Source organism: Ochotona princeps, chromosome 2 (genome assembly GCF_030435755.1).
Source record: "Ochotona princeps isolate mOchPri1 chromosome 2, mOchPri1.hap1, whole genome shotgun sequence".
NCBI lineage: Eukaryota > Metazoa > Chordata > Mammalia > Lagomorpha > Ochotonidae > Ochotona > Ochotona princeps.
In genome coordinates this window covers 35155410-35182682 of record NC_080833.1, presented here as the reverse complement: position 1 = coordinate 35182682, position 27273 = coordinate 35155410, and the positions used below count along the sequence as shown (strand labels likewise).

The 27273-nt window shown below is 42.3% G+C and overlaps 1 protein-coding gene across 3 annotated transcripts in view; it reads left to right on the top strand.

Annotated features, from left to right (window-relative positions):
• The window catches only part of EIF2B3 (eukaryotic translation initiation factor 2B subunit gamma), a 144035-nt gene that overhangs the window by 45718 nt on the left and 71044 nt on the right, over positions 1 to 27273 (top strand). For 2 of the 3 annotated variants that reach the window (XM_058680336.1, XM_058680327.1), the window contains exons 4-5: positions 2601 to 2760; positions 15419 to 15530. In XM_058680336.1, the coding sequence (XP_058536319.1) occupies positions 2601 to 2760; positions 15419 to 15530 (272 nt within the window). The remainder of the gene's footprint in view (positions 1 to 2600; positions 2761 to 15418; positions 15531 to 27273) is intronic. The other variant, XM_058680345.1, reaches the window with a different exon arrangement.

Sequence of the window (27273 nt, the reverse complement as noted above, 5' to 3'; positions counted from 1 at the left end):
ATATGCAAAGAGGAGGAGAGACAGAGAGGAAGATCTTCCGTCCGATGATTCACTCCCCAAGTGAGCCGCAACGGGCCAATGCGCCGATCCGAAGCCGGGAACCTGGAACCTCTTCCGGGTCTCCCACACGGGTGCAGTGTCCCAATGCATTGGGCCATCCTCAACTGCTTTCCCAGGCCACAAGCAGAGAGCTGGATGGGAAGTGGAGCTGCTGGGATTAGAACCAGCGCCCATATGGGATCCTGGGGCTTTCAAGGTGAGGACTTCAGCCGCTAGGCCATGCCGCCGGGCCCCAAAACTACTTTTTATAGTTACGTTAAATTTGCTTTTGAGTGATATTTAAAATTTGCTTCTTTCTGGGGCTGGCATCATGGCACAGCTACAGTGCAACATTGTCATTCCCAAATGAGCACCCATTGGACTCCTGGCCGTTCCATTTCTGATCTGGTTCTTTGCTAATTCCCCTGGAAAGCTACAGATGGCCTAGGTATTTGTGTCCCTGCACCCATGTGCGAGACTGAGTAGAGATCCCGGATCCTGGTTTTGTCCTGGCCTTGGCCCAGCCCCAGCAATTGTCACTTGGGGAGTGAATCAGTGGATAGTTCTTTCTCTGGCCCTCCCCTCTCTGTAACTATGCCTTGCAAATTAATAAAAAGCAAATAATTCTTTTTTAAAAAATCAGTTCTTTTTTTTTATATTGAGACATATTTGAGGCCTGAAACTGTTTCTTCCTTAACCTTACTCTGTCCTGCTGACTTTCTTCTATACACATAATTTTTTTTTTTTTTCTTTTTGCTTAACATCTTAATTCTTTCGACTGTTAAGTTTCTGGCTCTTTTCAATTGTTAAAGCTATTTGTGAAACATGATGACTACTAGTTGAAAAGATTGAAGCAGTACATTGAAAAGCATTATCATTTTGTGGCCAATAACAACATTCAATAGACATTGATTACCATTACTCATTTTAATTATTAAGACTAATATGAATTATTAGAATTTTAACCAGAAAACTCATCATAATGAGAATATTGTTTTTCCTTGGTTTATTGCTTGTCAGTTACTAAAGGCCTACTGTGTATCAGGTGCTATGACAAGAGATCTCATTTTTCTTATACATAGAGACTAATTCTCTTAATAATATCACTCCTGAGTTTATGAGATTCAGTGAGTTCGTAGTACATATCAGATTATATTGTTATTGCTTATTATCTAAAATGTGAGATCCCAAAGCATGAGACATTCTATTATATTCATCCTGTTGCTTCTTAATATTTCTGTACAGTAAATTGTGAAAAACTAATTATTTTATTTTTTTTTAAAGATTTATTTATTTTTATTACAAAGTCAGATATACAGAGAGGAGGAGAGACAGAGAGGAAGATCTTCCATCCGATGATTCACTCCCCAAGTGAGCCGCAACGGCCAGTGCTGCGCCGATCCGATGCTGGGAACCTGGAACCTCTTCCGGGTCTCCCACACGGGTGCAGGGTCCCAAGGCTTTGGGCTGTCCTTGACAGCCTTCCCAGGCCACAAGCAGGGAGCTGGATGGGAAGTGGAGCTGCCGGGATTAGAACCGGTGCCCATATGGGATCCCGGCACATTCAAGGTGAGGACTTTAGCCGCTAGGCCACGCCACCGGGCCCAACTAATTTTTTTAAAGATTTATTTATTATTGGAAAGGCAGATATACAGAGAGGAGGAGAGGCAGAGAGGAAGATCTTCCATCCAATGGTTCACTCCCCAAGTGACCGCAGTGCCCAGAGCTGAGCTAATCTGAAGCCGGGAGCCAGGAGCTTCTTTTGGGTCTCCCACACGGGTGCAGGGTCCCAAGACTCTGTTCTAGCCTCGACTGCTTTCCCAGGCCCCAAGCAGGGAGCTGGATGGGAAGCAGGACTGCCGGGATTAGAACTGGTGACCATATGGGATCCCGGTGCCTTCAATGGGAGAACTTTAGCTGCTATGCCATTGCACTAGGCCCGAAAAACTAATTTTTAAATGTAAAAAGAGTTTATAGTTATAGAAATATTCGGCAATGCAGTATTGATTCTCCAACTCTTCTTTCAAGTGCAGGGTCCCAAAGATGTTTCAGAATCTGGGAAGGTTGATGAGGCAGGGGTAGAGATTTCAGAGTCTCTAGCAGCTCAGTTCAATTACAAAAGTCTACTTAATTTTACTTGGTTTTGCTATAAAAATCTTCTGAAAAATGCTATATTATTTTTTTTCAAAAGATGTATTTATTTATTTGAAAGGAAGATTTACAGAGATATTCTATATACTGGAAACTCCCCAAATGGCCAGAACTGTGGCAGGCTGAAGCCAGGTTCCTGGAGCTTCTTCCAGGATTGCCACCTGGGTGCAGTTACCCAAGAACCTGAGCCATCCTCACTGCTTTCCTAGGCACAGCCTAGTGGAGCAGCAGGAACTTGAACCAGCACCCGTGGAATGCTGACACTGCAGACAGTAGCTTTACTTAATGCACTACAACGCCAGCCCCTGATTTTTGTTCTTGTAACCCACCACAGATTTATCTTATGATCATTTGTCTCATTTATTGTCCTTTGTGATGTTGATGATTTTTTTCTCTCTTTTATTTGACAGACAGATGTTCTGGTCCTGAGCTGTGATCTGATAACAGATGTTGCCTTACATGAAGTTGTGGACCTGTTCCGAGCTTATGATGCATCACTTGCCATGTTAATGAGAAAAGGTCAAGATGGCTTATTGCCAGTTCCAGGCCAAAAGGGGAAAAAAAAAGCAGGTAAAGAAGATTAGGATTTGATAAATTATTTGTTTATTGGATTTTCAAAATTATTGTCATGTATGTTTTCGCTAAAGAAACATTGGAAAATTTTCTGTGCATCACAGTCTGCTACAAGTCGTTACAACATCAAATTATTTTTTTTGAAAGATTTTTTTGTTTTGATTAAAAAGTTAGATATACAGAGAGGAGGAGAGACAGAGAGGAAGATCTTCTATCCGATGATTCACTCCCCAACTGAGCGCAACAGCCGGTGCTGCGCCGATCCGAAGCCTGGGACCTCTTCCGGGTCTCCCATGCGGGTGCAGGGTCCCAAAGCTTTGTTCTATCCTCGACTGCCTTCCCAGGCCACAAGCAGGGAGCTGGATGGGAAGCAGGGCCACCGGGATTAGAACCGGCACCCATATGGGAACCCGGCACATTCAAGGCGAGGACTTTAGCCGCTAGGCCACAGCGCTGGGCCCACAACATCAAATTACGACAATCCCTGACTTGAAAATTATTACAATCATTGATTAGATTCTGTAATGTCCTTTTTTATTTGGAAAGCAGTGTTTGAAAATATTTGCATTCTATTTAAACCTTGAATGTATAAATAAATATATGTAGGAAACAAAAATAATTGAAAATATACTTTAAAATTTAAACTTTCATTATAAAAGCTTTTTTGAAGATTGATTTGAAAGACAGATTGGCACAGAGAAATTCTACCTGCTCGTTCACTCCCCAAATGCCCAGAGTAGCCAGGGCTGGGCCAGATGAAAGCCAAGGGTCCAGACTCCATCTGGATCTCTCATGTAGGCAACATGGGCCTGCATCCTTGAGCCTTCATCTGCTGCCTACCCAAACACATTAGCAGGAAGCTGGGTTGGAAGTAGAGCAGCTGCTCTCCTATATGGGGTGCTCACATCACAGATGCTGGCGTATTAAACCATGCTATCATACCAGCCCCAAAACTTTGATTAGGAAAGGGTTTTTTTTCCTTTTTTAAAGATGTATTATATTTTTATTTGAAAGGCAGAATGACAAAGAAAAGGAGAGATCTTCCATCTGCAGGCTGTCTCCCAAAATGACTCTAACAGATGAAGCTGGCCAATCCAAAGCCAGGAGCCAGGAGCTTTTCTCGGCTCTCCCTCATGGGTGAAGTGGCCCAAGGACTTGAGCCATCTTCTGCTGCTTTCTCAGGCCATAAGCAGGGAGTTGGATCAGAAGTAAGGTGGCAAGATACAAACCAGTGTCAATATGGGATGTTGGTGCTGCAGGCAGGGAATTAACGTACTACACCATGCTGCTGACCCTGATTATTCGTTTTATATAAATACTTATTTGAGAGGCCAGAGACAAACACAGAGAAAGATCTTCTGTCTGCCGATTTACTCTCCGAATGTCAGCAACAGCTGATGCTAGACCAGGCTTTAAACTAGAAGGCAGGAACCCAATTCAGGTTTCCCATGTGGGTGACAGAGACCCATGTACCTAAAAAATCATCTGATGTTTTCCAGGTGTGCATTAGTGAAAAGGTAGGTTTGGGACAGAGCCAGGTTTCATGACCAGACCCTTCAATATAGCATGTAAGTGTCTCAACTGGCACCTTAACACTGCCAAATGTCTGTCATAATTAGAATTTTTATTATTTTCTATTTTTTTCCTTTATTTTTGACAATCCTTACATAGTTAATTGGGGCGAAAAGGTTCAAGGGCTGCAGGAAAGTGGGTAAGATTATCATTTCTACACATTTTTTTTCTATACCTGGGGTAAAACAGGAGGTAAAGGGAGAAACCCCGCCCAGCCTCCCACCCATCTCAGGTCCCCGATGTGGAGCATGCTCCAAGGGTCTTGTTCAAGTGGTTTTGATAGTTCAACAGTTATGAATCGCTGCCAATCTCAACATTCCAAACACGATGAGGTCGCTGCAGAATCCACTGATCGACATAGTCCATCTTAGAGTCTCCGTCTGCCCTGTTTTTCACTGCCAACATATAGCTGAGGTAGTTGGCTGACTTGTTCTGTCCTCTGTCTTTTCATGGTTAGGGTTCTGAGTCCGGCAGTTTGATTGAGGGGATCCCTAAAAAAACTTTGCCTGAGGTGTTCCCAGACCAGATTCTTGTGTGTCCTTGCAAGTACGGGGCCTGGTACAGTCTATCGCCCCAATCAGCTGGTGACTGCAATTGCTGGATCAGTTCTGTTTCCAGCGCTGTCTTCCACTGGCACCAATGGATGTTGCAGTCCAGCCTGATTCTGCCCAGCACACACTTGGCGCTCACATAAACCAGTGGGAGCTGCAGCCTAGTCAGAGCAACCCACAATAACCCCCATCAGGCCCATCCTCTACCCTGGTTCCCGTGCGTGCCATTATGTGCAGCAGACTAGTCCAGTCTGTCCCAGACCCCATTCAGCTCTCATACATGTCAATGGGTATTGAAGCCTAGTTCAACCCAACCTACTATCCAGCCCACACACATGCTGGCAGGTGCCTTTCTGTCTAGCCCGCCCCACCCCCCGCCCCTGTCCTGGTTTTCATGCTCTCCAGTGGGAGTGGTAACCCAAGAGGGAGGAGCCCACTGTTTCCCTTCTAGGCCACTCCCACTCCTGGACCTTGCACTCTCCAGGAGGTTCTGCAGTTTAACTTGACAGAATCAGCTCCTAGTGCCAGCTTCTGTCAGCTGATGCTGCGGCAAAGCCCAACCAACCCTCACCCATTCTAATTTTTGTTTGCACCAGGAGGAACAATCAGCCCAGCCTGGCTTTTCCCTGACCTAGCACACATGAGGTCCACAGGTGTTGTAGCCCTGCCTGGCCTGTTCTGCCCCCATCCCAGCTCACACTCTCCAGTGGGAGTAGGTGTCCAGCAGGGGAGCCACTCCACATTCCCCCTGCCAGCCTCACTCCCTCCCTCCTGGCTCTCACATGTGCTGTTTGGGCACTGCGGTCACATCCAGTACAGGTAACCTCACCCTGGCATTCCATAATTTGCACTGTTTTTTTGTCATAATTTTTAAATATTTATTTATTTGAAAAGCAGAATTAAAGTGAGAAACAGATCTCTTCCATCTGCTGCCTCACTCCCAAAATTACCGCAAAACTCCATCCAAATCTCACACATGGATCCAGGGGCCTGAGGAGTTGGGTCATCTTCCACTGCTTTCCCAGGTACATTAACAGCAGCTGGATTAGGAGTAGAGCAGCTGAGATTCAATCTAGTGCCCAAATGGCCACTTTAGCCACTGCAGTATAATGCCAGGCCCCAATTATAATAAATTCAATTCAATGCTTTTGATGTTGTTTTTTAAAGATTTTTATTTATATTTTATTTGAAAGAGTTATCCAGAGAAACAGAGTATACCAGCAGATAGATAGATCTCTAACTTTCAAATAAACAAAATCTAAATATGTGAGTATAACTGATTCTTTTGAATGCTTTTAATAGCCAATAAACATGGTAGTTATTAATTATTCTTATCTTTCTTGGATTATAGCATACTAAGACCATATTTTAATGGGTTTCAGTTTTTCCTGGAATTATGTGTTTTTTTTCCCCCAGATTTTTTTTTTTTTACGATTATGTGTTCTTTAAGTTTTGCTTAGTTGGGATTATGTGATTCATTGTTCTGTCATATCAGTTTTTTATTGTTACTCAATCATTATATACATTAATGTTAAGAGTGTTTTATACTTAGAAACTATACATGGCTTATTTATATCTTAGTGCTTTTATTAGGATTTGAACCGTCTGGCTTGTACAAGGGTACTTCAAAAAGTTCAAGGAAAGTGAAATCAGAAATGTTTATTTTGATATAGCATCACTTCTTGGCCTTTTGGCTAAGATCAAGTGTATTTTGATATAGCAACCTGCTGGTTTATTTACTCTTTCCCCTTAGACTGTAAGCATGATAGAGATTAGATCTCATTTGTTGATTTTTATCCCGACACCTGGACCTTTTTATAGGTATGGTGAGCTGTCAAATGACCTGTCTATATAAATAGCTTTTGTAGTCTCACAGGTAAATGAAGATGAGCTTTAGCCCTAGCAGTTTAAAACCCTAAAGATGGGGTCAGCATTGTAACACCATGAGTAAAGCCACCACTTATGACACTGGCATCCCATATGGGTGTCAGTTTGAGTCCTGGCTGCCCCAATTCTGATCCTGCTCCCTGCTGATGTACCTGGAAAAGCAGTGGAGGATGGCCCAAGTGCTTGTGCCTGGACTCACAAGGAAGACCTGGAAGAGGCTCCTGGCTCCTGACTTCCAACTAGCTCAGCTCTGGCTGTCGTGTCTGTTTAGAGAGTAAGCCAAAGGATGGAAGACCTCTCTCTGTCTTTCCCCACCACCCCCTCTCTGTAACTCTGCCTTTCAAGTAAATAAATAAATATTTGTTTAAAAATCCTGAAGATTGGAATCTGAGCTGTAGTTAAGATTTATGAGTGGCTATTACAAGGTATTATAAGAGCCCATGAGCTAATGAATTCAGGAATTTGATTCTCACAAACCAATCATTGTCAGTTATTTATGTTTAGAAGTAGTTTTAAGATTATTTTAAGCTGAAGAATAGTAATTACATATATTTGTAGGGTACTTTGTTATGTTTTTATATATATATGTATATATATATTTATAACAAAGATTTAATCAAGCTGACAACATGTTCATTACTTCATCATCTTAGCATTTGTGTGTGTTTGTGTGGTGTGAACTATTCCTTTTAGCAGTTTTGAAATATATAGTACATTGTTATTAATGATGATCAGTGTAGAAGATAGCTAAAACATTCTTCCAATCTAACTGAAATTTTATATAAGATTCTGTAAATAAGAGTTGGCATTATGGCAAAGCCAGCATCCTATAAGACTACTGATTTGAATTCTGGCTGTTCTCCTTCCAGTCTGGCTCCTTGCTAATGCACTGGGGAAAGTATACTTTAGTTCTGACGCCTACTTGGGAGACTCATAGAGTTTCAGGATCCTGGCTTTGACCTTTGCCAGCACTGACCACTATACCCTTTGAAGGGTGAACTGGCGGATGATCTCTTTGTTGCACTCACTTATCTGCTCACTCGCTCTCCAGTGTCTGCCTTGCCTCTTTCCCCCTCCTTCTCCCTCCCTGTCCTTCTCTCTCCCCCTCGCTCTTTCTCCTTCAGTGTCTCTTCTCCCCTCTCTGTAACTCTGCCTTTTGAATAAATACATAGATCATATTTTTGCAGCAGTAGATATCATTACTGATATATATGGTCTTCTACTTATCAGTATTCAGCCATTCTTCACCATTGCTAAATATACATATTGAATGATCAAGAGATCAGTTTGATGGAGTTACTGAGAATGTGTTTATGCCAAAGCATAAACTATGCATCGGGATGTGTGTGTATATATGTGGGGGGGAAAGGGGGAAAACACACCATCTCCATACCCTCAATGATCTCTCCATAGTCATAAAACATTTTCAGAAACTTGAAATCTTATGGGTAAAATCAGAGAACATGATCTTGAAAGAACTTTACCTCAAATCTATAATTTTTTACATTCAGGATACTACACACAGAATATTATATGTATATCTTAAATTGTGAAAATTACATTCTATTTGTCATCTCTTGTTTATTAGAAACTAAGATTTCCTTCCTTCTCAATTTCTTTTTTTTTCTTCTTCCTTCTCAGTTTCAATGAGAAGATGTATTTATTTTGCTATATTACAAATGCTTACCCAGAGGCATTTTTTTCCTGTACATTCCCCTGTTCAAGTATTTAATGCTGTCACTATACAAATTCTTGACTCCATCTGGGTCTTACATTTGGGTGCAGGGTCCCAAGGCTTTGGGCCATCCTCTATTGTTTTCCCAGGCCACAAGCATGGAGCTGGATGGAAAATGGAACAGCCAGGACACAAACAGTTGCCCAACTGGAATTTAGCATTCTAGGCAGCAGGTTAACTCACTATGCCAGAACCTCGACCAAAACTTTTGTTTCTTTGCTTTCATTTCCTCTTTTTTCCAAGGCGATACTGCAAAAACAAAGTTTTTATTGCTGCATGGGCTGCTGCTCATCTGTGTTCTTTTCTCAATCCCCATTCTTCTCAAACTTCTCACCTTCTGTAACCATTTTTTGGTAGTAGAAATGTTGAAATGCCTGCATACTCAACTGAATATCTTCTGCTGGAGGGAGAATATGCAGGAGTAAGTTCAAATATGCTAGGCTTCAGAAACCTCAATGTGACAAGTGTAATAATCAGAATTTTAAAGATTCATTTATTTTTATTGGAAAGGTAGATCAGATTTATGGAGAAGAGAGACAGAGAAAGATCTGCCATCTGCTGGTTCACTCCCCAAATAGCCACAACAGTGGGACCTGAGCTGCTCAGAAGCCAGGAGCCAGGAGCTTCTTTCAGGTCTCTCACGCAGGTACAGGGTCCCAAGGCTTGGGCTAACCTCTACTACTTTCCAAGGCTCCAAGCAAGGAGGTGGATGGGAAGTGGAGCAGCCAAAACATGAACCAGTGCCCATATGGGATCCTAGAGCTGGCAAGGTAGGGATTTAGCCATTGAGCCATTGCACCAGGCCCCACTACCAACATTTTTAGCCAACTTTTTGGCGTTTAACTCCATTTCTCCAAAAACTTCTGTTTGCTGTGTTATAAGAATTGTTGACTTCCTATTGTGGAATTTTTTTTCCTACTATGGGATTTTAAAGTTTATTTATGTTTTACCACATCCTCAGCCCCTGCTGTACATATGCAAACTTCCATTTTTCTCATCTTTCTAATATAGTTGTTGATACTGTATTGCTGATTAATTGAATACTTAGTATTTATGCTATTAGAGCTATATAAATAGCATTCATAGCTGAGCTGGGTAGTATCTGGTTACTTTTTCCTTTTCCTCTTGTTTTCCTAAATATTGTGTTATTTCTTTGTTTGCTTGCATTCTATATATTTATCACTGATTCAAGCCACTGGTTTGTGAATTTCCTCTTGTTAAATTCCAACACATACCTGTGTAGGAGACCTGGAAGTAGCTCCTGGATGCTGGTTTCAGATTGGCTCAGCTCCAGCCGTTATGGTCATTTGGGAAGTGAAAGATAGATGTTTCTTTCTGTAAATCTGATCTTTTTTTTTAAGATTTATTTATTTTTATTACAAAGTCAGATATATAGAGAGGAAAAGAAACAGAGAAGATCTTCCATCCGCTGATTTACTCCCCAAGTGGCCACAATGGCCGGAGCTGAGTCAATCCAAAGCCAGGAGCCAGGATCCTTTTCTGGATCTCCCACACAGGTACAGGGTCCCAAGGCTTTGGGCCATCCTCTACTGCTTTCCCAGGCCACAAGCAGGGAGATGGATGGGAAGTGGAGCTGCCGGGACTAGAACTGGTGCCATATGGGATCCCGGCGCATTCAAAGCGAGGACATTAGCCACTGGGCTATCATGCTGGGCCCCTGATCTGTCTTTATAATTAAAAAAAAAAAAATCCAAAACATTAGATATTCCCTCAGTTTTGAATTGTTAAAGATACCTGTGCTGGAGTTTTCATAATCTGCATTAGTTGCTATGTAGAGCTGTCATTTATGTCACTTTTCTTTGTCATGTTGAAATCATATCTTCTTTTTCTGGTTTATACTCACAAATTTGTAAAAGATAAATCTGGTAGCCTAGTAAGATGATATTTGTTAGAAGTGGATTTTTGTTTAGCTTTTTCATGTGTGAAATGTCTTTTTCTACTCTCATCTTTTGATGCTTTGGCTGGACAAAAACTTCAGTTGGGAATCGTGTTCCCTGAAATATTTGAAAATAGTATTTTACTGTCTTCTAGTAAAGAGGCCTAATATTATTTCAATTTTTAAGTTTTTACATAAATATTTTTTCTGGAGGCCTACATGAGTTATTTTGTTTGCAGTGTTCTTAAAATCTAGCCTCAACAATTATCAAGAGTATAACTTTGTTGTTTCTAACTAAAGTCACCATGTTGTAAAACAGGTCTCTTGAACTTAACTATTAACTGAAATTTCTACTTCCTTTGTCTCCTAGTTTGGAATTTATAATGTAGTTTATAATTTTTTTTTCTATGTTGACCAGGACCTCTAGGTGCAATTATATATGCAGGTGGTACTAGCTGGCATCCTTTTCTCATTCCTGACTTTAAAAAGATTGTTTTCAGGGCAGGCATTGTGGCATAACAGGTTACTCCCACTTGGGATGCCCACATCACATATTGTAGTGCTGGTTCATGTCCCAACACCTCTGCTTGTGATACAGTTTCCTGCCAATGCATATAGGTGATGCTTTAAGTGCTTGGGTTCCTGCTTCACATGTGGAAGGCGGGCAATGCAATGGAATTCTGAGCTTCTGCTGTGTTTAGCCTTAGTCCTGGCTGTGTCAGTGCTTGGGCAGTGAACCAACATGTGGAAGATGTGTTCTCTCCTTCTCTGTTACTCTGCCTTTTAAGCAAATGAAAATAAATATATTTTTGAAGACATTATTTTTAACATCTCATAAAGTGATAATTACTACAGTGAATGTTTAAAATGATGTTTAGAAACAGATGCTTGTCGTTAGATTGAGGAAGTCCTCTGCTCATACTGATTCATTACAACTTTTTTTCATAAATATATACATTTTGCCAAATACTTTCTGCTTTTTATCTACTGTGTGTTTTAATATGTTTTGGTTTGCTAATACATTATTAATTTTGTATTTGAATAATGAGTATATATGCTTGTAATTTTTCTTTGTCATAATTCCTTTTCTGGTCTTGACCTCAGGATCGCATACTGCCTTCATAAAATGAGTTGGAATTCCGCTCTCTAAACTCAGCACCTGTCACAGAGTAGATGCGCAAATATGTTTGTTGGTTGGGTGAATGGATAAGTAAATGACTAGAGAAGAGCCAAAACCAGTGATAGATATAAATATCAGGGGAAAATATGAATAATAGTACAGAAATGTCAAAAATAGGATTTTTTTTCTGCTTTTGTAACTTTACTTGCATACCCTTTTCTTCTTAGGATGGGCATTATTAATTTACCTACTGTGCTCCTACATTGGTAAAATAGAACAGAAAGAACCATTTTCACATTTCTATAACCTGTAGTATAGTCCTGATTACCATAGTAGCTGAGAAGAAGCAATACAAGGAAGAAGGCCTGAGGAGAAGAGTACTGCTAATGTAAAACAGGTGAAAAATCAGATGGCTGGAAATGATTGTTCCCAGGACATTTCGTTTATTCAAGATTCTGTGAGCCTAAGGATTTGGGTAGGATAAGCACTCCAGACCTTATCCAAAAATAACATCTCTGTTTCTTTTTAAATGGCTGGCTCATAAGCAGACTTTTTGTAGACTTTGTTACAGTCTCAAGTTTCCATGTAATGGATTAGTTGATCTATGTCAAAGTTGTTGTGTGGCCATTTAAATTCTCTGTAATTTAGTTTAAAGATTTTATTTATTTATTTACTATTGGAAAGGTAGATAGATCTAAGAGAGGAGGAGAGACAGAGAAGAAGGTCTTCCATCTCATGATTCACTCCCCAAGAGGTCGCAACAGCTAGAGCTGGGCCAATCTGAAGCCAGGAGCCAGGAACTTCTTCCTGGTCCTCCACACAGGTGCAGTGTCCCTAAGCTTTGGGCCCTTCTCGAATGCTTTCCCAATGCTTTCCCTTCCACAGCTGGAAGGGAAGTGGCACCCACATGGAATCCTGGTGCATTCAAAGCGAGGACTTTAGCCATTATGCTATTGCACCGGACACTAAAATTTAGTTTTAAATTGGCAGTATTTATTCTTCTTTCCTTGGATTTCATTAATCTTGGTTATTGGGAATAAAACCTCAACATACAACTTTTTATCATGGGGTGCTGCCAATTCAGATTCAAGCATGACAGATGATATGCAGGGCAACAGTGAAGCATATTCGGTGGGATAGTAGCCACTGTCTGTCAGTACGAGGCCAACCAAGTCATCCTTACAGGTAAAATTCTTCCTAGTGCTAAGTTTTTAGTTTTTCTTATGTAAAAAGTGTTAGCGTGTTACTTTGATTATTGAAGAGCATGCATCTTATTCATTTAACTTAAACATTTAATGTTTTTTTAGTACTAGTAAAATGCGCTACAAATATTAACTCAATGAACCCTTATAACAAACCTGTGAGGTAGATGCTATTTCCCCATTTTATAGATGAAACTGAGAAACAGATAAGTCAGATAACTTACTCATTCGTAAGTGGCTTAGCTGGAATTCATAACTCAGGTGGTCTGGCTTTTGAAGTTCTGCTCTCAATTTGTTATGTTTTGTAAGTTATTAATACTGTATAGATGTTAGTAGTACATCTTATTAAGTATCCTGTACTCTACTAGATATTATGTGAGATCAAAAGGAATCATAAGTCTTATCTTTTTAAGCTTTATTTATTTTTATTGGAGAGGCAGATTTTTTTTTTTTTTTAGATTTTTATTTATTATTATTGGAAAGCCAGATATACAGAGAGGAGGAGAGACAGAGAGGAAGATCTTCCATCTGATGATTTACTCCCCAAGTAAGCCGCAACGGCCGGTGCTGCGCTGATCCAAAGCCGGGAACCAGGCGTTCAAGACAAGGACGTTAGCCGCGAGGCCACTGCTCCGGGCCCTGGAGAGGCAGATTTACAAAGAGAAGGAGAAATAGAAAAATTTTCCATCCACTGGTTCACTTTTGCTTCCCAAATGACTGCCACCGCTGGAGCTAAGCTGATCTGAAGCCAGGAGCTTCCTCTGGGTCACCGCATAGGTAGGTACAGTGTCATGAGGCATTGGGCCATCCTTCACTGCTTTCCCAGGCCATAAGCAGGGAGCTGGGTGAGAAGTGAAGCAGCCAGGATATGAACCAGTGACTATATGGGATGCTAGCATTTGCAGGTGGAGAATGAGCCAGTTGAGAATTGTACCAGCCCCAAGTCTATCTTTGAATAGCTTATAATCTGGGTGTGGGAGAGAAGTATAACAGAAAATAATAGTAATATGATGTCTGTGGAATCGTTGTCTTCCAAAGAATTCTCCATATCTAATAAAGTAAGTACTTATGGGCCCAGCATAATGGCTCAGTGGCTAAATCCTCACCTTGCATGTGCTGTGATCCCATACAGGTGCTGATTTGAGTCCTGGCTTCTCCTCTTCCCATTCAGCTCCCTGCTTATGGCCTGAGAAAGCAGTAGAGGATTGTTCAAAGTCTTGGGACCCTGGACTCACATGGGAGACCCAAAAGAAGCTCCTGGCTCTTGCCTTCAGATCAGATTACCTCAGGTCATTGGCAGCCACTTGGGGAATGAACCAGAAGATGAAAGATCTTTCTTCTCTGTCTCTTCATTTCTCTTTCTGTAAATCTGATCTGCCTTTCCAATAAAAAATAAATAAATCTTTTTAAGAAATAAACATGTGTTCAAAAACATTTATTTGGGCCCTGCGGCGTGGCCTAGCGGCTAAAAGTCCTCACCTTCAACGCCTCGGGATCCCATATGGGTGCCGGTTCTAATCCCAGCAGCTCCACTTCCCATCCAGCTCCCTGCTTGTGGCCTGGGAAAGCAGTCGAGGACGGCCCAAAGCTTTGGGACCCTGCACCTGTGTGGGAGACCTGGGAGAGGTTCCAGGTTCCCGGCATTGGATCGGCACAGCACCGGCCCATTGCAGCTCAGTTGGGGAGTGAATCATCGGATGGAAGATCTTCCTCTCTGTCTCTCCTGCTCTCTGTATATCTGACATTGTAATAAAAATAAATCTTAAAAAAAAAGAAAGAATAAAAACGTTATTTATTTATTAATTTATCATCATGTATTTGAAAGGCAAAAGAGAGAGAGACATATCTCTACTCATGTGCCCCAAGCCAGAAGCCTAGAACTCATCTGGGTCTCCCACATTGATGTCAGGGGCCTAAACACTTAGGGTGTCCTCTCCTGCCTTCTAGGATTCATCAGCAGAAAGCTGGGTTGGAAGGAGAGTACTGAGGGCTTAAATTGATGCCCTGATTTGGAATGCAGGCATCCCAAACAGCAGCCTAACCATCTGCCACAATACTCACAAATCTGTTTCAGTGTCTGAAACATTACATATCTAGAGCACAGTGGACATATAGTTAACAGTTAATGTTGGGTGAATATCGATAACCTTAAACAGTCTCTTGACTGCCCCTCATGTATCTGAAACATAACTTCACATTTACAGAATAGTTACAAGAAAATTATAAAGAATTTGTGATCTTTACCCAGATTCCCCAAATATTAGTATTTGCTCCATCATTCTGTATTTATAACATCTGAAGCAATTTCAAAAAGTTTCTGAAAAAAAAAATGGAATTAGAAGATGTTTGTTTTGTTGCAAAAAATTGAAACCCATACATAGTTTTCTGTATTTATGTACATTTGTCATTAATTTTAAGACTCCTTCATATGCGCAGATAGTCTCAATACAGGAAATTATATAGGTGCAGTACTTGAATTTATAGACCTTATTCAGACTTCACCAATTATCCTGGTGTCCCTTAGTTAGAGCAATTTAAAAGAAAATTAACTACTTGCTGCTGTGACTCCTCTCTTGTCTCCTTCCCGTATCTGGCTCTGAGTACAGTGTGAGCAGGGTCCCCTGTCCTCTGATTTAACCATGCAGGTGAAGCATGGCTCTTACTTGATTTTCTTTCTTTTGTATGATTCAGTAGAGCAGCGAGACTTCGTTGGAGTGGACAGCACAGGCAAGAGGCTGCTCTTCATGGCTAATGAAGCGGACTTGGACGAAGAGCTGGTCATTAAGGGATCCATCCTACGGAAGTAAGCCCTAGGGTTTTTCTTTTTGGCAGTTCTCCTTGTCTTAAAACAAAATAAAGCCACCCACCATGGGAAAGAGGGAATGAAAACTAGATTTTACTCTGTGAAATTGACCAAAGTATGTGACTGTTTTTCCCAGGAGACAGAGTAAAGGCTTCTCTTCACTACATATGCTTTGCTTTCCCTCTGTCTGTTGCCAAGGTTGAGCAAATCCTATACATATGAGTAGGGCAAAGCATGTGGAAAGAACAGGACTGTCTTTCTGATGGTGTTACAAAAACCTCTTTTTTATTTAAAAAAAAAAAGGTTGTGCTAAAGAAAAATCCCATAAAATGAACAGTTCAGTGTATTCAGTATGTTCAGATTGTTGTAAAACAAATCTACAGAGCTTCTTCATCTTGCAAATTTGAATTCCTACCCCACTCAACAGCAATTCCCCTTTACCTCTCCACACAAATACCTGGTAACCACCATTCAATTTTCTGTTTCTAGAAATTTGACTATGTTAGATTCCTCAGAGAAATGAAATTAGAATATTTATCATTGTTACTGGCTTGTTTTATTTTGTACAATGCCCTCAGTATTTATCGATGTTATAGAATGTGATGGGATTGACTTCCTTTTGTAAGGTCATAATATTCCAATGTGAATACCACATTTTGTTTATCCATTGATGGATGTTTGAGTTACCTCCACTTTGGCTGTTACTAGTAGTGCCACAATGAATATTGAGTATGACGACATATCTTCAGTACTTCCCTTTTAATATTTTTGGGTATATACCTAAAAGGGGAATTGCTGGATCATATGGTTCTAGTTTTAATTTTTTGAGGTATCTCCCTGTTGTTTTCCAGAGCAGTTTTGCATTTTATAGTTCTACTAGCAGTGCTTAAGGATTCCAGTTTCTCTACATGCTCACCAAGGCTTATGGTTTTCTGGTTTTTGATAGCAGCCACCTTAATGTGTATGTAGTCCTGTCTTACTGAGAACTTCCTTTTCATCTTTGGTTTATTAACTTATGAATTATCATTAAATAGTTGTACATTTTTATGGCATTAATTATATTTCAATACAAGTACACAGTATAAACCAATCAAACCAAGTAACCTTTCAATTTTCCTATTTTTGTGTGTGTGTGTTTGGAGCTTATCAGCTTCTGTCTTCTAAGAAGTTCCTTTTTTTTTTTTTCTTTAAGATTTGTTTATTTGAAAGGCAGAGTGACAGAGAAATCTTTCATCCACCTATTCCTTGCCATATGGTTGGGATAGCAGCTCTGGGCCAAGTTGAAGCAAAGAACCAGGAACTCCATCTGGGTCTCCGACATGAATTGCAAGAGCCCAAATGCTTAAGCAGTCCTCTGCTGCCTTCCCAGGCATTGTACCTGCGAGCTGAATCAGAGAGGGAGCATCAGCCAGGGCTTGAAACTGCCCTCTCATTTGGGATGCTGGCATTTCATAACACCGCCCCCTAGATAGGGTAATTAAGTTAATAAAAAATTAAAAAGTGGAGACCAAAGAAACAAACAAGGTTCTGGTAAGGAACAAAGAATGAACTAAAAAGGGTTCCCACTTCTACCCTGTCACCCTCCCAGGAACCTTACTGATACGTTAATGAAAACCTACACATTTTTACTAATATTCCTAAATCTTACACAAACTAAGTGCATGTCATTACCCTTGTCTTCAACAGAGAAATAAAAGGAAGAACTGCTGTATAAATGAAGTAGGGAAAATAAATGATAAGGCCAGCTATATCAAAACAAATTTAGGGCCCGGCGGTGTGGCCTAGCTGCTAAAAGTCCTCACCTTCAACGCCCCGGGATCCCATATGGGTGCCGGTTCTAATCCCGGCAGCTCCACTTCCCATCCAGCTCCCTGCTTGTGGCCTGGGAAAGCAGTCGAGGACGGCCCAAAGCTTTGGGACCCTGCACCCGTGTGGGAGACCTGGAAGAAGTTCCAGGTTCCCGGCATTGGATCGGCACGCACCGGCCTGTTGCGGCTCAGTTGGGGAGTGAAACATCGGATGGAAGATCTTCCTCTCTGTCTCTCTTCCTCTCTGTATATCTGACATTGTAATAAACTGAATAAATCTTTAAAAAAAAAAAAACAACAAATTTAACCTTAGGCGAAATAACATCAAGCTAGAAGGATTCTGTCCATAAGAATTCCCCCATAGTTATATGGAATAAACCAAGAACATTTTACAAAACCTCAGGAAAGAAAAATATTCTAATCAAGACTAATACCTTCAGCTGTATTTTCTAAATTTCTCCTGTCCCTTCCGCTCACACATTCTATGAAGCCATAGGAAAATACGTAGAATATAAAATACCCAGCGCTCAAGTGGCAAGTTTCAGATTCAAGAGGATGACAAAAATTTCTCTGTGTTTATCAAAACAAATAAAATTTGTGGGCAAAGTCATGATTCAGGCATGCACAAGATCAAAGGGATTAGCATGTCAACTGTACAAACACTATAACAAACAAAATTAAAGCAAGAAAAATGTGCTATAAAAGACAACCTATTCTGGAAAAAACAAAACAAAACCTCAAGAAATAGAAAGAAAGGGCCGATGTTGCATAGCACATTAAGTTACTGCTTGCCACTCCACCATCCCTTATCAGAGTGCTGTTTCAAGTACTATCCACTTTACTATTGATGTAACTTCCTGCTAATGCTTCTGGGAAGTCAGCATTTATTCTGGGATTTGGATCAGAAGTGAGCAACCAGTACAGAAACTGGTGCCCACAGGGGATGTGGGTGTCACAGGCAATCACCTTAACCTGCTATACCCAATACCAGCTCTTGGAATGAAGTTTTAAAATTTTTGTCTTAGCAATTTTCTGAAGTTCTTGAATTCTATAAAATAAACATGCATCTTTTTCACAAAGCAAATGTGGCATTTCTTTTTTGAAAATTACAGGAACAGGCATTTAGCCTAGCAATTAAGATGCCTGTATGCCCTATTAGAGTGCCTGAGTCTAATTTCTGCTTCTGTCATTTTGGCTTCCTGCCTTTGAAGGCCTTTGGAGGCAACAAATGATGGCTAAAATATCTGGATTAGTTTTGCTTGAGAATGGCCTGGGCTTAACAATTTGTTCCTAGCTACTTTCTTTGGTGTCTATTCATGCTTGCTCTCTCTCTCTTCTTAAGATTTGTTTTATTTTTATTATTATTATTACTATTATTATTATTATTATTATTAAAAAATCAAATATCCTGGGGGTCGGACAACCTGGGCAAAGTAGCTCCAACAGCTGGCTAATGTGTGGGTTGGTAATGGAACGTGGTGGACCGGGCAGGACTGACCAAATATTAGCTCACAAGCAAAATTAGAAATCAGGATGGAGCGCAGGTCATGCCAAGCTAGGCTGTTGCACCTACTGGTCTGCGTGAGCCAGGGACGCTAACCACAGCATATAAGGCAGGAGCTGGGACAGGTGAGAGGCTATGCCAAGCTGAGTCAGAGCAACCACTGGCATGCGTGCGATCTATGGCTAGGAACAGGCCCGGTTGGGGAGCTAAGGGGACACCTTAGCTGGGTTGAGATTCCCACCAAGGAGCACAATGGCTGGAATGGGGGCTGCATTCTGATCAGGATATGGTTATAGTCTCCCTTGGCACAAGTGTGGGCTGGGACTGGGTGCACCAATCCAGGCTAGACTCCAACACCATGTTGTGCTCTGGAGGACAGAAAAGATGTGGGAAGGACTAGGCTAGGTCTCAGCCCCTACTGAGCCATGTGTGAGCTGTTTGTGGCTATGGACGAGCCGTGGCTCGGCTGAAACATGCAGCACTAAGAACCTGATTGGGTTGAAGGCAAGTCAGGAAAAGCCACTGTTCCTACTAGGACAGGAGGTGAACTGAGTAGGGCTGGCTCATGGACCCACTGGTATGCGCAAAATCTGGCATTGGAAGAGGTTCTGATGGAGGAACCTGGGCAACTCCTCTGGCAGGACATAGGCCCTGCAGGTAAGCTTAAGAGGCATGAAAGGAAACAGCCCAGAACAGGCCATGAAAAGTATCCCCCAGGCATACATTTGGCATGGGTCGGAGGCAGACAAAGATGAACCAGTTCACATCACCCGATGGTGAATCTAAGCACCATAACAGAGTGTGGGTCGGGCCAGGTTTGGTCACGATGGAAACCAGTTCACATGGAATGCCAGGGTGAGGTTACCTGTACTGGATGTGACCGCAGTGCCCAAACAGCACATGTGAGAGCCAGGAGGGAGGGGGTGAGGCTGGCAGGGGGAATGTGGAGTGGCTCCCCTGCTGGACACCTACTCCCACTGGAGAGTGTGAGCTGGGATGGGGGCAGAACAGGCCAGGCAGGGCTACAACACCTGTGGACCTCATGTGTGCTAGGTCAGGGAAAAGCCAGGCTGGGCTGATTGTTCCTCCTGGTGCAAACAAAAATTAGAATGGGTGAGGGTTGGTTGGGCTTTGCCGCAGCATCAGCTGACAGAAGCTGGCACTAGGAGCTGATTCTGTCAAGTTAAACTGCAGAACCTCCTGGAGAGTGCAAGGTCCGGGAGTGGGAGTGGCCTAGAAGGGAAACAGTGGGCTCCTCCCTCTTGGGTTACCACTCCCACTGGAGAGCATGAAAACCAGGACAGGGGCGGGGGGTGGGGCGGGCTAGACAGAAAGGCACCTGCCGGCATGTGTGTGGGCTGGATAGTAGGTTGGGTTGAACTAGGCTTCAATACCCATTGACATGTATGAGAGCTGAATGGGGTCTGGGACAGACTGGACTAGTCTGCTGCACATAATGGCACGCACGGGAACCAGGGTAGAGGATGGGCCTGATGGGGGTTATTGTGGGTTGCTCTGACTAGGCTGCAGCTCCCACTGGTTTATGTGAGCGCCAAGTGTGTGCTGGGCAGAATCAGGCTGGACTGCAACATCCATTGGTGCCAGTGGAAGACAGCGCTGGAAACAGAACTGATCCAGCAATTGCAGTCACCAGCTGATTGGGGCGATAGACTGTACCAGGCCCCGTACTTGCAAGGACACACAAGAATCTGGTCTGGGAACACCTCAGGCAAAGTTTTTTTAGGGATCCCCTCAATCAAACTGCCGGACTCAGAACCCTAACCATGAAAAGACAGAGGACAGAACAAGTCAGCCAACTACCTCAGCTATATGTTGGCAGTGAAAAACAGGGCAGACGGAGACTCTAAGATGGACTATGTCGATCAGTGGATTCTGCAGCGACCTCATCGTGTTTGGAATGTTGAGATTGGCAGCAATTCATAACTGTTGAACTATCAAAACCACTTGAGCAAGACCCTTGGAGCATGCTCCACATCGGGGACCTGAGATGGGTGGGAGGCTGGGTGGGGTTTCTCCCTTTACCTCCCGTTTTACCCCAGGTATAGAAAAAAAATGTGTAGAAATGATAATCTTACCCACTTTCCTGCAGCCCTTGAACCTTTTCGCCCCAATTAACTATGTAAGGATTGTCAAAAATATAATTTAAAAAAAGGGGAAAAAAATGAAAGTCAGATATACTGACAGGAGGAGAGACAGAGAGGAAGAATTTCTGTCCATTGATTCATTCCCCAAGTGGCTGCAATGGCTGGAGCTAAGTTGATCTGAAGCCAGGAGCACGGAACTTCTTTCGCGTCTCCCACGTGGGTGGCAGGGTCCCAAACTAGGCCATCCTCCACTGCTTTCCCAGGCCACATGCAGGAAACAGGATGATAAGCGGGGCCGCTGGGATTAGAACTGGCACCCATGTGGGATCCTGGTGCATGCATGGCAATGACTTTAGCTACTAGGCTACCGTGCTGGGCCCTCTCTCTCTTTCAAGATTTATTTTTGGACCCAACGCGATAGCATAGCAGTTAAAGTCCTCACCTTGAATGCGCCAGGATTCCATGTGGAAACCGGTTCTAATCCCAACGGCCCGTTTCCCATCCAGCTCCCTGTTTGTGGCCTGGGAAGGCAGTAGAGGACCGCCCAAAGACTTGGGATCCTGTACCCATGTGGGAGACCCGGAAGAGCTCCTGGCGGATTGGCTCAGCACCGGCCGTTGTCGTCACTTGGGGGTTTAATCATTGGACAGAAGACCTTCCTCTCTGTCTCTCCTCCTCTTTGTATATCTGACTGTCCAATAAAAATAAATAAATCTTTAAAAAAAAAAAGGCATAGTGATACAGAGTAAGATGGAGGAGAGAGAGAAAGCGCAAGCAACAGAAAGAGAGATGTATCCGTATTCTAGGTACTTGTTTGCTAGTGGCCCAGGCTGGGTCACACCAAAGCTATGAAAATCCATCTGGGTCTCACATTTTGGTGTTAGAGGCCCAAATACCTGAGTTATCCTCCACTGTTTTCCAGGCTTTTTTGGCAGGGAGCTTTATTGGAAGTGGAGCAGGTGGGAGTTGAACTGATTCTCCCATATGAAATGTTGGCATTGTAAGGGTAGGGTGCTTAATGTGCTACATCATAACAGTACCCTGCCCCCCCCATGCTCTTTTACCTTTTATTTTATTCTGGAAAGGCCACCATGACACAGCACTGGGAGAATGGAAGCTAGCTGCCATGACTTGAGCACTCGGGCAGGGTCTGGAGAAAAGCTTATAGTGAGAAACTGAGGCCTGCCAGCAACCATGAAACTGAGTTTGGAAGCAGATATTCTGAGGCTGGTTAGCCACCAGGTTGATAACAGGTCCTCTTCCTGTCAAGCCTTGAAATGAGCAGAACTCCAGCCAAAAGTTTAATTGAAACTTTAGGAGAAGCACTGAGTCAGAACCACCCAGCTGGGCCACTCCTTAATTCCTGAACCACAAAATTGTGAGATAATAAATGTTTGTTGTTTTAAGCCTTTGAGTTGAGGTAATATGTTACTTAAGAATAGATGACTAATAAAATTCTAGACCTCTAGGCTTTCAGTCAAGAGTTTCTTAGAAACAACAAAGCCAAAATATCTTAGTGGAAAAAGCATGTGCTCCAATATCATATATAGCACCATTCCTTTCCACCATAGTTTGCTGCCCACATAGTGTGGAAGTAGGTGGATTCACCCAGCTGTAAGGTGCCTTTGTTGAGACCTATAACAAATCACTAACTCAATCTAAATGAAAGCAAGAACAGTCATCCTTTGTTCTTTCTTACTGAACTTCAAGGTTTTTTGTTGTTTAAATATTGGCAGCAAGTGTCCCCATAGTTCTTCTTTCCTGTATACCTATAGAGAGAAAGAGTAAGTTACAGTTAACTTCCTAAGAGGAGAAACTGCATCCTAACCCACTGTGCTATTGCTATAGTGGGATAGAACAGAAATGTATTACCTAAGTCCTCCATAGGGAAGGATTTGCTGCTGCTCGCCTGGGAGTATGGTCTGCAGATAGCCTGTGGTTCTCAACAGCTTTACAGCCTGTCTGTTTTACAGAGAGTCATGTTAACTGAGATCATACCCTCTCTGGAGCAGCCTGCATTCCCTGACTGAATGAGGCCGAGATAGAAAGGCCCTGCCACTGTGGCAGGCAAACCTTGCTTCAGAACTTCCTGCAGAGTTGATGAAAGCTTTATAGAACCTGCTCTGTTCAAATATTTCTTCTGCCCCACACTGCTTCCTCTCTCTCCTTTCAGAGATGTTAATCCCTAATAAACATTTTGCATTCCAAATTCTGTGTTAGTTCTGGGGAATCTAGCCTTCAACACGCAACACGGTAACATGGCATTTCTGTGGTCTCTCTCCCTGGAAAAAAAATATATATATATATTTTTTCTTGACTATTCTTTTAGCTATAGAATTAAAGGACCTGGATGGTTTAATTGTTTTTGTTCTTTGGAAAACAGACTTGTGTTGCTCTCTGCAACTGTGATGAATGTTGTCTAGTAATATCTCTGCTCTAAGACTCCCCAGAGTAATTTTTTAAAAAAAAATATATCCACTCACTGTAAGCCTTTCCAGCCTCATACTGTTATAAGCATTGACTTCTTGTCTGCCCATCTCACAAAACCAGTTCTTCTCAACCCTGAGGAGGAATGTTTAAAATACTGATGCCTGAAATGCACCCTCAGAGATTGATTTAATTGGGCTGGCATAGGATGAGAAACTTTTGAAAGTTTGTTGGAGAATCCTAACGTACCAAGATTGAAAACCACTGTACTAGGCACTCCTATTCAATTTTCCAGTGTGTGGTCCAACAGCATTCTGATGTTTGATAGATAATCATTTGGCCTATCAGAGGGAATTTTCCAGTTTCTCAGCAACGAATACCATCAGAACGAAAGTGGATCCAGGACCTGATTCTCATTCTCCCAGAGCTGCAGGCCATGGATAAAGAGGAGCCCACAGTAGAAGGAGGAGCCCACATGGGCTGCAGATTATGTAAACAACATATGTGAAACACCATAGATATGTTCCCAAAGCCAAATAAACCCTACTGTTCAAATGACAGCCCACTAAATTTGTGGTGTTCAGTCGGACTTAATGATATGGCTAACATTTTGAGCATTCCAGGCTGTAATTCCAGAAATTAAGTGATATTTTAGTTAAGAACACTTAGCTATTTGTCTCTTGTAATTACACTACCCTGCTCCAAGGATAATCTAAGCCAATCCCCATGTTCTGAAATGCTTAATCACATTTACAAAGTCACTTTAACCATATACAAAATTCCCAGGGATTAGGATTTCGACACTACCCTACCAATTTTGATTGATTTGTTCATTTAGACAATTAATTATGTACTTGAAAGGGAGTGACAGAGAGTGACGGAGAGACAGAATTATTATCTGCAGGTTTCCTACCCAAATGCCCTCAACAGCCAGGTAGGCTCTGCCAGAACCATGAACCAGGAACTTTATCAGGTCTCCCACCTAGGTGGCGGGAACCCAGGTACTTAAGCTTGTTGTCTCCCCGGCACATTAGCGGGAAGTTGGATCAGAAGCACAGGGTAAGGACTGGCACTGTGGCGTAAAAGATTATGGGCTCAGCACCATAGCCTAGTGGTTCAAGTCCTCACTTTGCATGCACCGGATCTCATGGGGGTGCCGGTTCTAATCCTGGCAGCTCCGCTTCCCATCCAGCTCCCTGCTTGTGGCCTGAGAGGGCAGTCAAGGACAGCCAAAAACCTTGGGACCCTGCACCCAAGAGGGAGACCTGGAAAAAGCTCCTGGCTCCTGGCTTTGGATCAACTCAGCTCTGGCCATTGCAGCCACTTGAGGAGTGAACCACTGAATGGAAGATCTTTCTCTCTGTGTTTCCTCCTCTCTATATAACCACCTTTTCAACAAAAATAAATAAATCCTGGGTCTGGCGCCGTAACCTAGCGGCTAAAGTCCTCACCTTGAATGCCCCGGAATCCCATATGGGCGCCGGTTCTAATCCCGGCAGCTCCACTTCCCATCCAGCTCCCTGCTTGTGGCCTGGGAAAGCAGTCGAGGATGGCCCAAAGCCGTGGGACCCTGCACCTGCGTGGGAGACCTGGAAGAAGTTCTTGACTCCTGGCTTCGGATTGGTGTAGCACCAGCCATTGCAGTCACTTGGGGAGTGAATCATCGGATGGGAGATATTTCTGTCTCTCCTCTCTATATATCTGCCTTTCCAATACAAATAAATAAATCTTTACCCCCCCCCCAAAAAAAGACTTATTATTCATTTATTTGAAAGGCAAGGCCACAGAGAGGTGCAGCAGGGAGGAGACACAGAGAGATTCCATCCCCTGGTTCACTCTCCAGATGGGCACAACGACCTTGGCTGGGCCAATCAGGAGCTAGCTGCTTCTTTTGATCTCCCATGTGGATTCCAGGACCCAAGCACTTGAAATATCTTCTACTGCTTTCATAGGCATGTTAGCAGGGAGCTGGATCAGAAGTGAAGCACCTAGGATTCAAACCAGTACTCATATGGGATGCTGGGATGTCAGTGTTACAGGCAGCAGTTTCAGCCACTGCACCAGAGGGCTAACCCCTTGAACCGTTATTCCTGTTTCTCCTAGTTACCACCTCTCTACCACATTCTAAGCAACCACGATTATTTTCTTTTTCTTTTTTTTTAATTTTTTTTTATTTTTTTTTTATTCATTGATTACATTGTATTATGTGATACAGTTTCGTTGGAACTGGGAATCACCCCACCCCTGTCTGTACTGATTTGCCTGTGCTAAACATTATGTATTCATGTAATCATATAACATGTGGCCTTTGTGACTGGCTTCTTTAATGTGGCATAATGTTTTAATGGTTTATCTGCATAGCATATGTTGCATATGTCAGTACTTCATTCCTTTCTGTTGTTGTATAATATTCCACATTATGGATAAATTATACTTGAATTATCCAATGCATTGACATTAAAATTTGATTTCTTTTTTTTTATAAGATTTTATTATTATTGGAAAGCCGGACATACAGAGAGGAGGAGAGACAGAGAGGAACACCCTCCATCAGATGTCTCACCCCCCAAGTGAGCCGCAACGGGCCGGTGCGCGCCGATCCGATGCCAGGAACCAGGAACCTCCTCCGGGTCTCCCACGCGGGTGCAGAGTCCCAAAGGCTTGGATCGTCCTCGACTGCCCTCCCAGGCCACAAGCAGGGAGCCGGATGGGAAGCGGAGCTGCCGGAATCAGAACCGGCACCCATATGGGATTCCGGGGCCTTCAAGGCAAGGACCTTAGCCGCTAGGCCACGCCGCCGGGCCCAAAACTTGATTTCAAATCATATTTTTTCCTCCAGTGAATCAGTTCAGATTTTATTATCCAGAATTTTGAAGGGTACCCAGAAGAACATGAGACATATTTCTTAACCCAATTTTGTGCATATTACAGAAACAGGTTAAGACTAACAAAAGTAATCACATACTATTTGTTGAATTAAGTTAGAAATAAAAGTGCAATAAATATTTCAGACTGTTAAGCTTTTTGCAAAATCATAGTTCTCACAATAAGTAGAAGATTTTATTTGCTAACAACTTGGTAGTTAGTACATTGAAAAGGTAGTGATAAGTTAGTGAAATAATTTCACTTGACATTACTTTTAATGTTGCATGAATTTGGTAATTCAGGTAAGTTCATGAATTCTCAGGGGAGGTATTCGTAAGTTCAAATCATAGTTGACTATGATAAACTCAGAAAAGATAATGTGTTCTTGTTATCACTGGTGTTAGAGTTCTGTGAAGTCAACTGCTATTTCTTATCAAAAGAACCTGCTTCATATGCTTGTTTTTCTATTCTGAGTGTTGTCAAAAAGTTCACAGAAAATATGTATTTAGAAAAATTGTGCATGGGTTTCATAATTTTTGTACTAAAATAAGTTTATCTTCTAATTCTGTTTTCTATGAACTTTTTTTTTTTTAAGATTTATTTTATTTTTTATTACAAAGTCAGATATACTGAGAGGAGGAGAGATAGAGAGGAAGTGGAGCTGCCGGGATTAGAACCAGCGGCCATATGGGATCAAGGCGAGGACCTTAGCCACTAGGCCACGCCGCCAAGCCCTTTCTATGAACTTTTTAAAAAAGATTTATTTTATTTTTATTTGAAAGAGAAGGAGACACAGAAAAAGAGATCTTCGATCTATTGGTTCACTGCTCCAACAACCTTCATGGATGGAGCCAATCCAAAGCCAGGAGCTTCTTCCAAGTCTGCCACGTGTGTTCAGGTGCCCAAGAACTTCAGCCATTCTCCTGCTTTTCCAGGCCATTAGCAGGGAGCTTGGTAAAAAGTGGAGCAGCCAGGGCATAAACCAGTGCATCAGTTTATGGATGCTGGTACCACAGGTAGAAGGTTAGTCTACT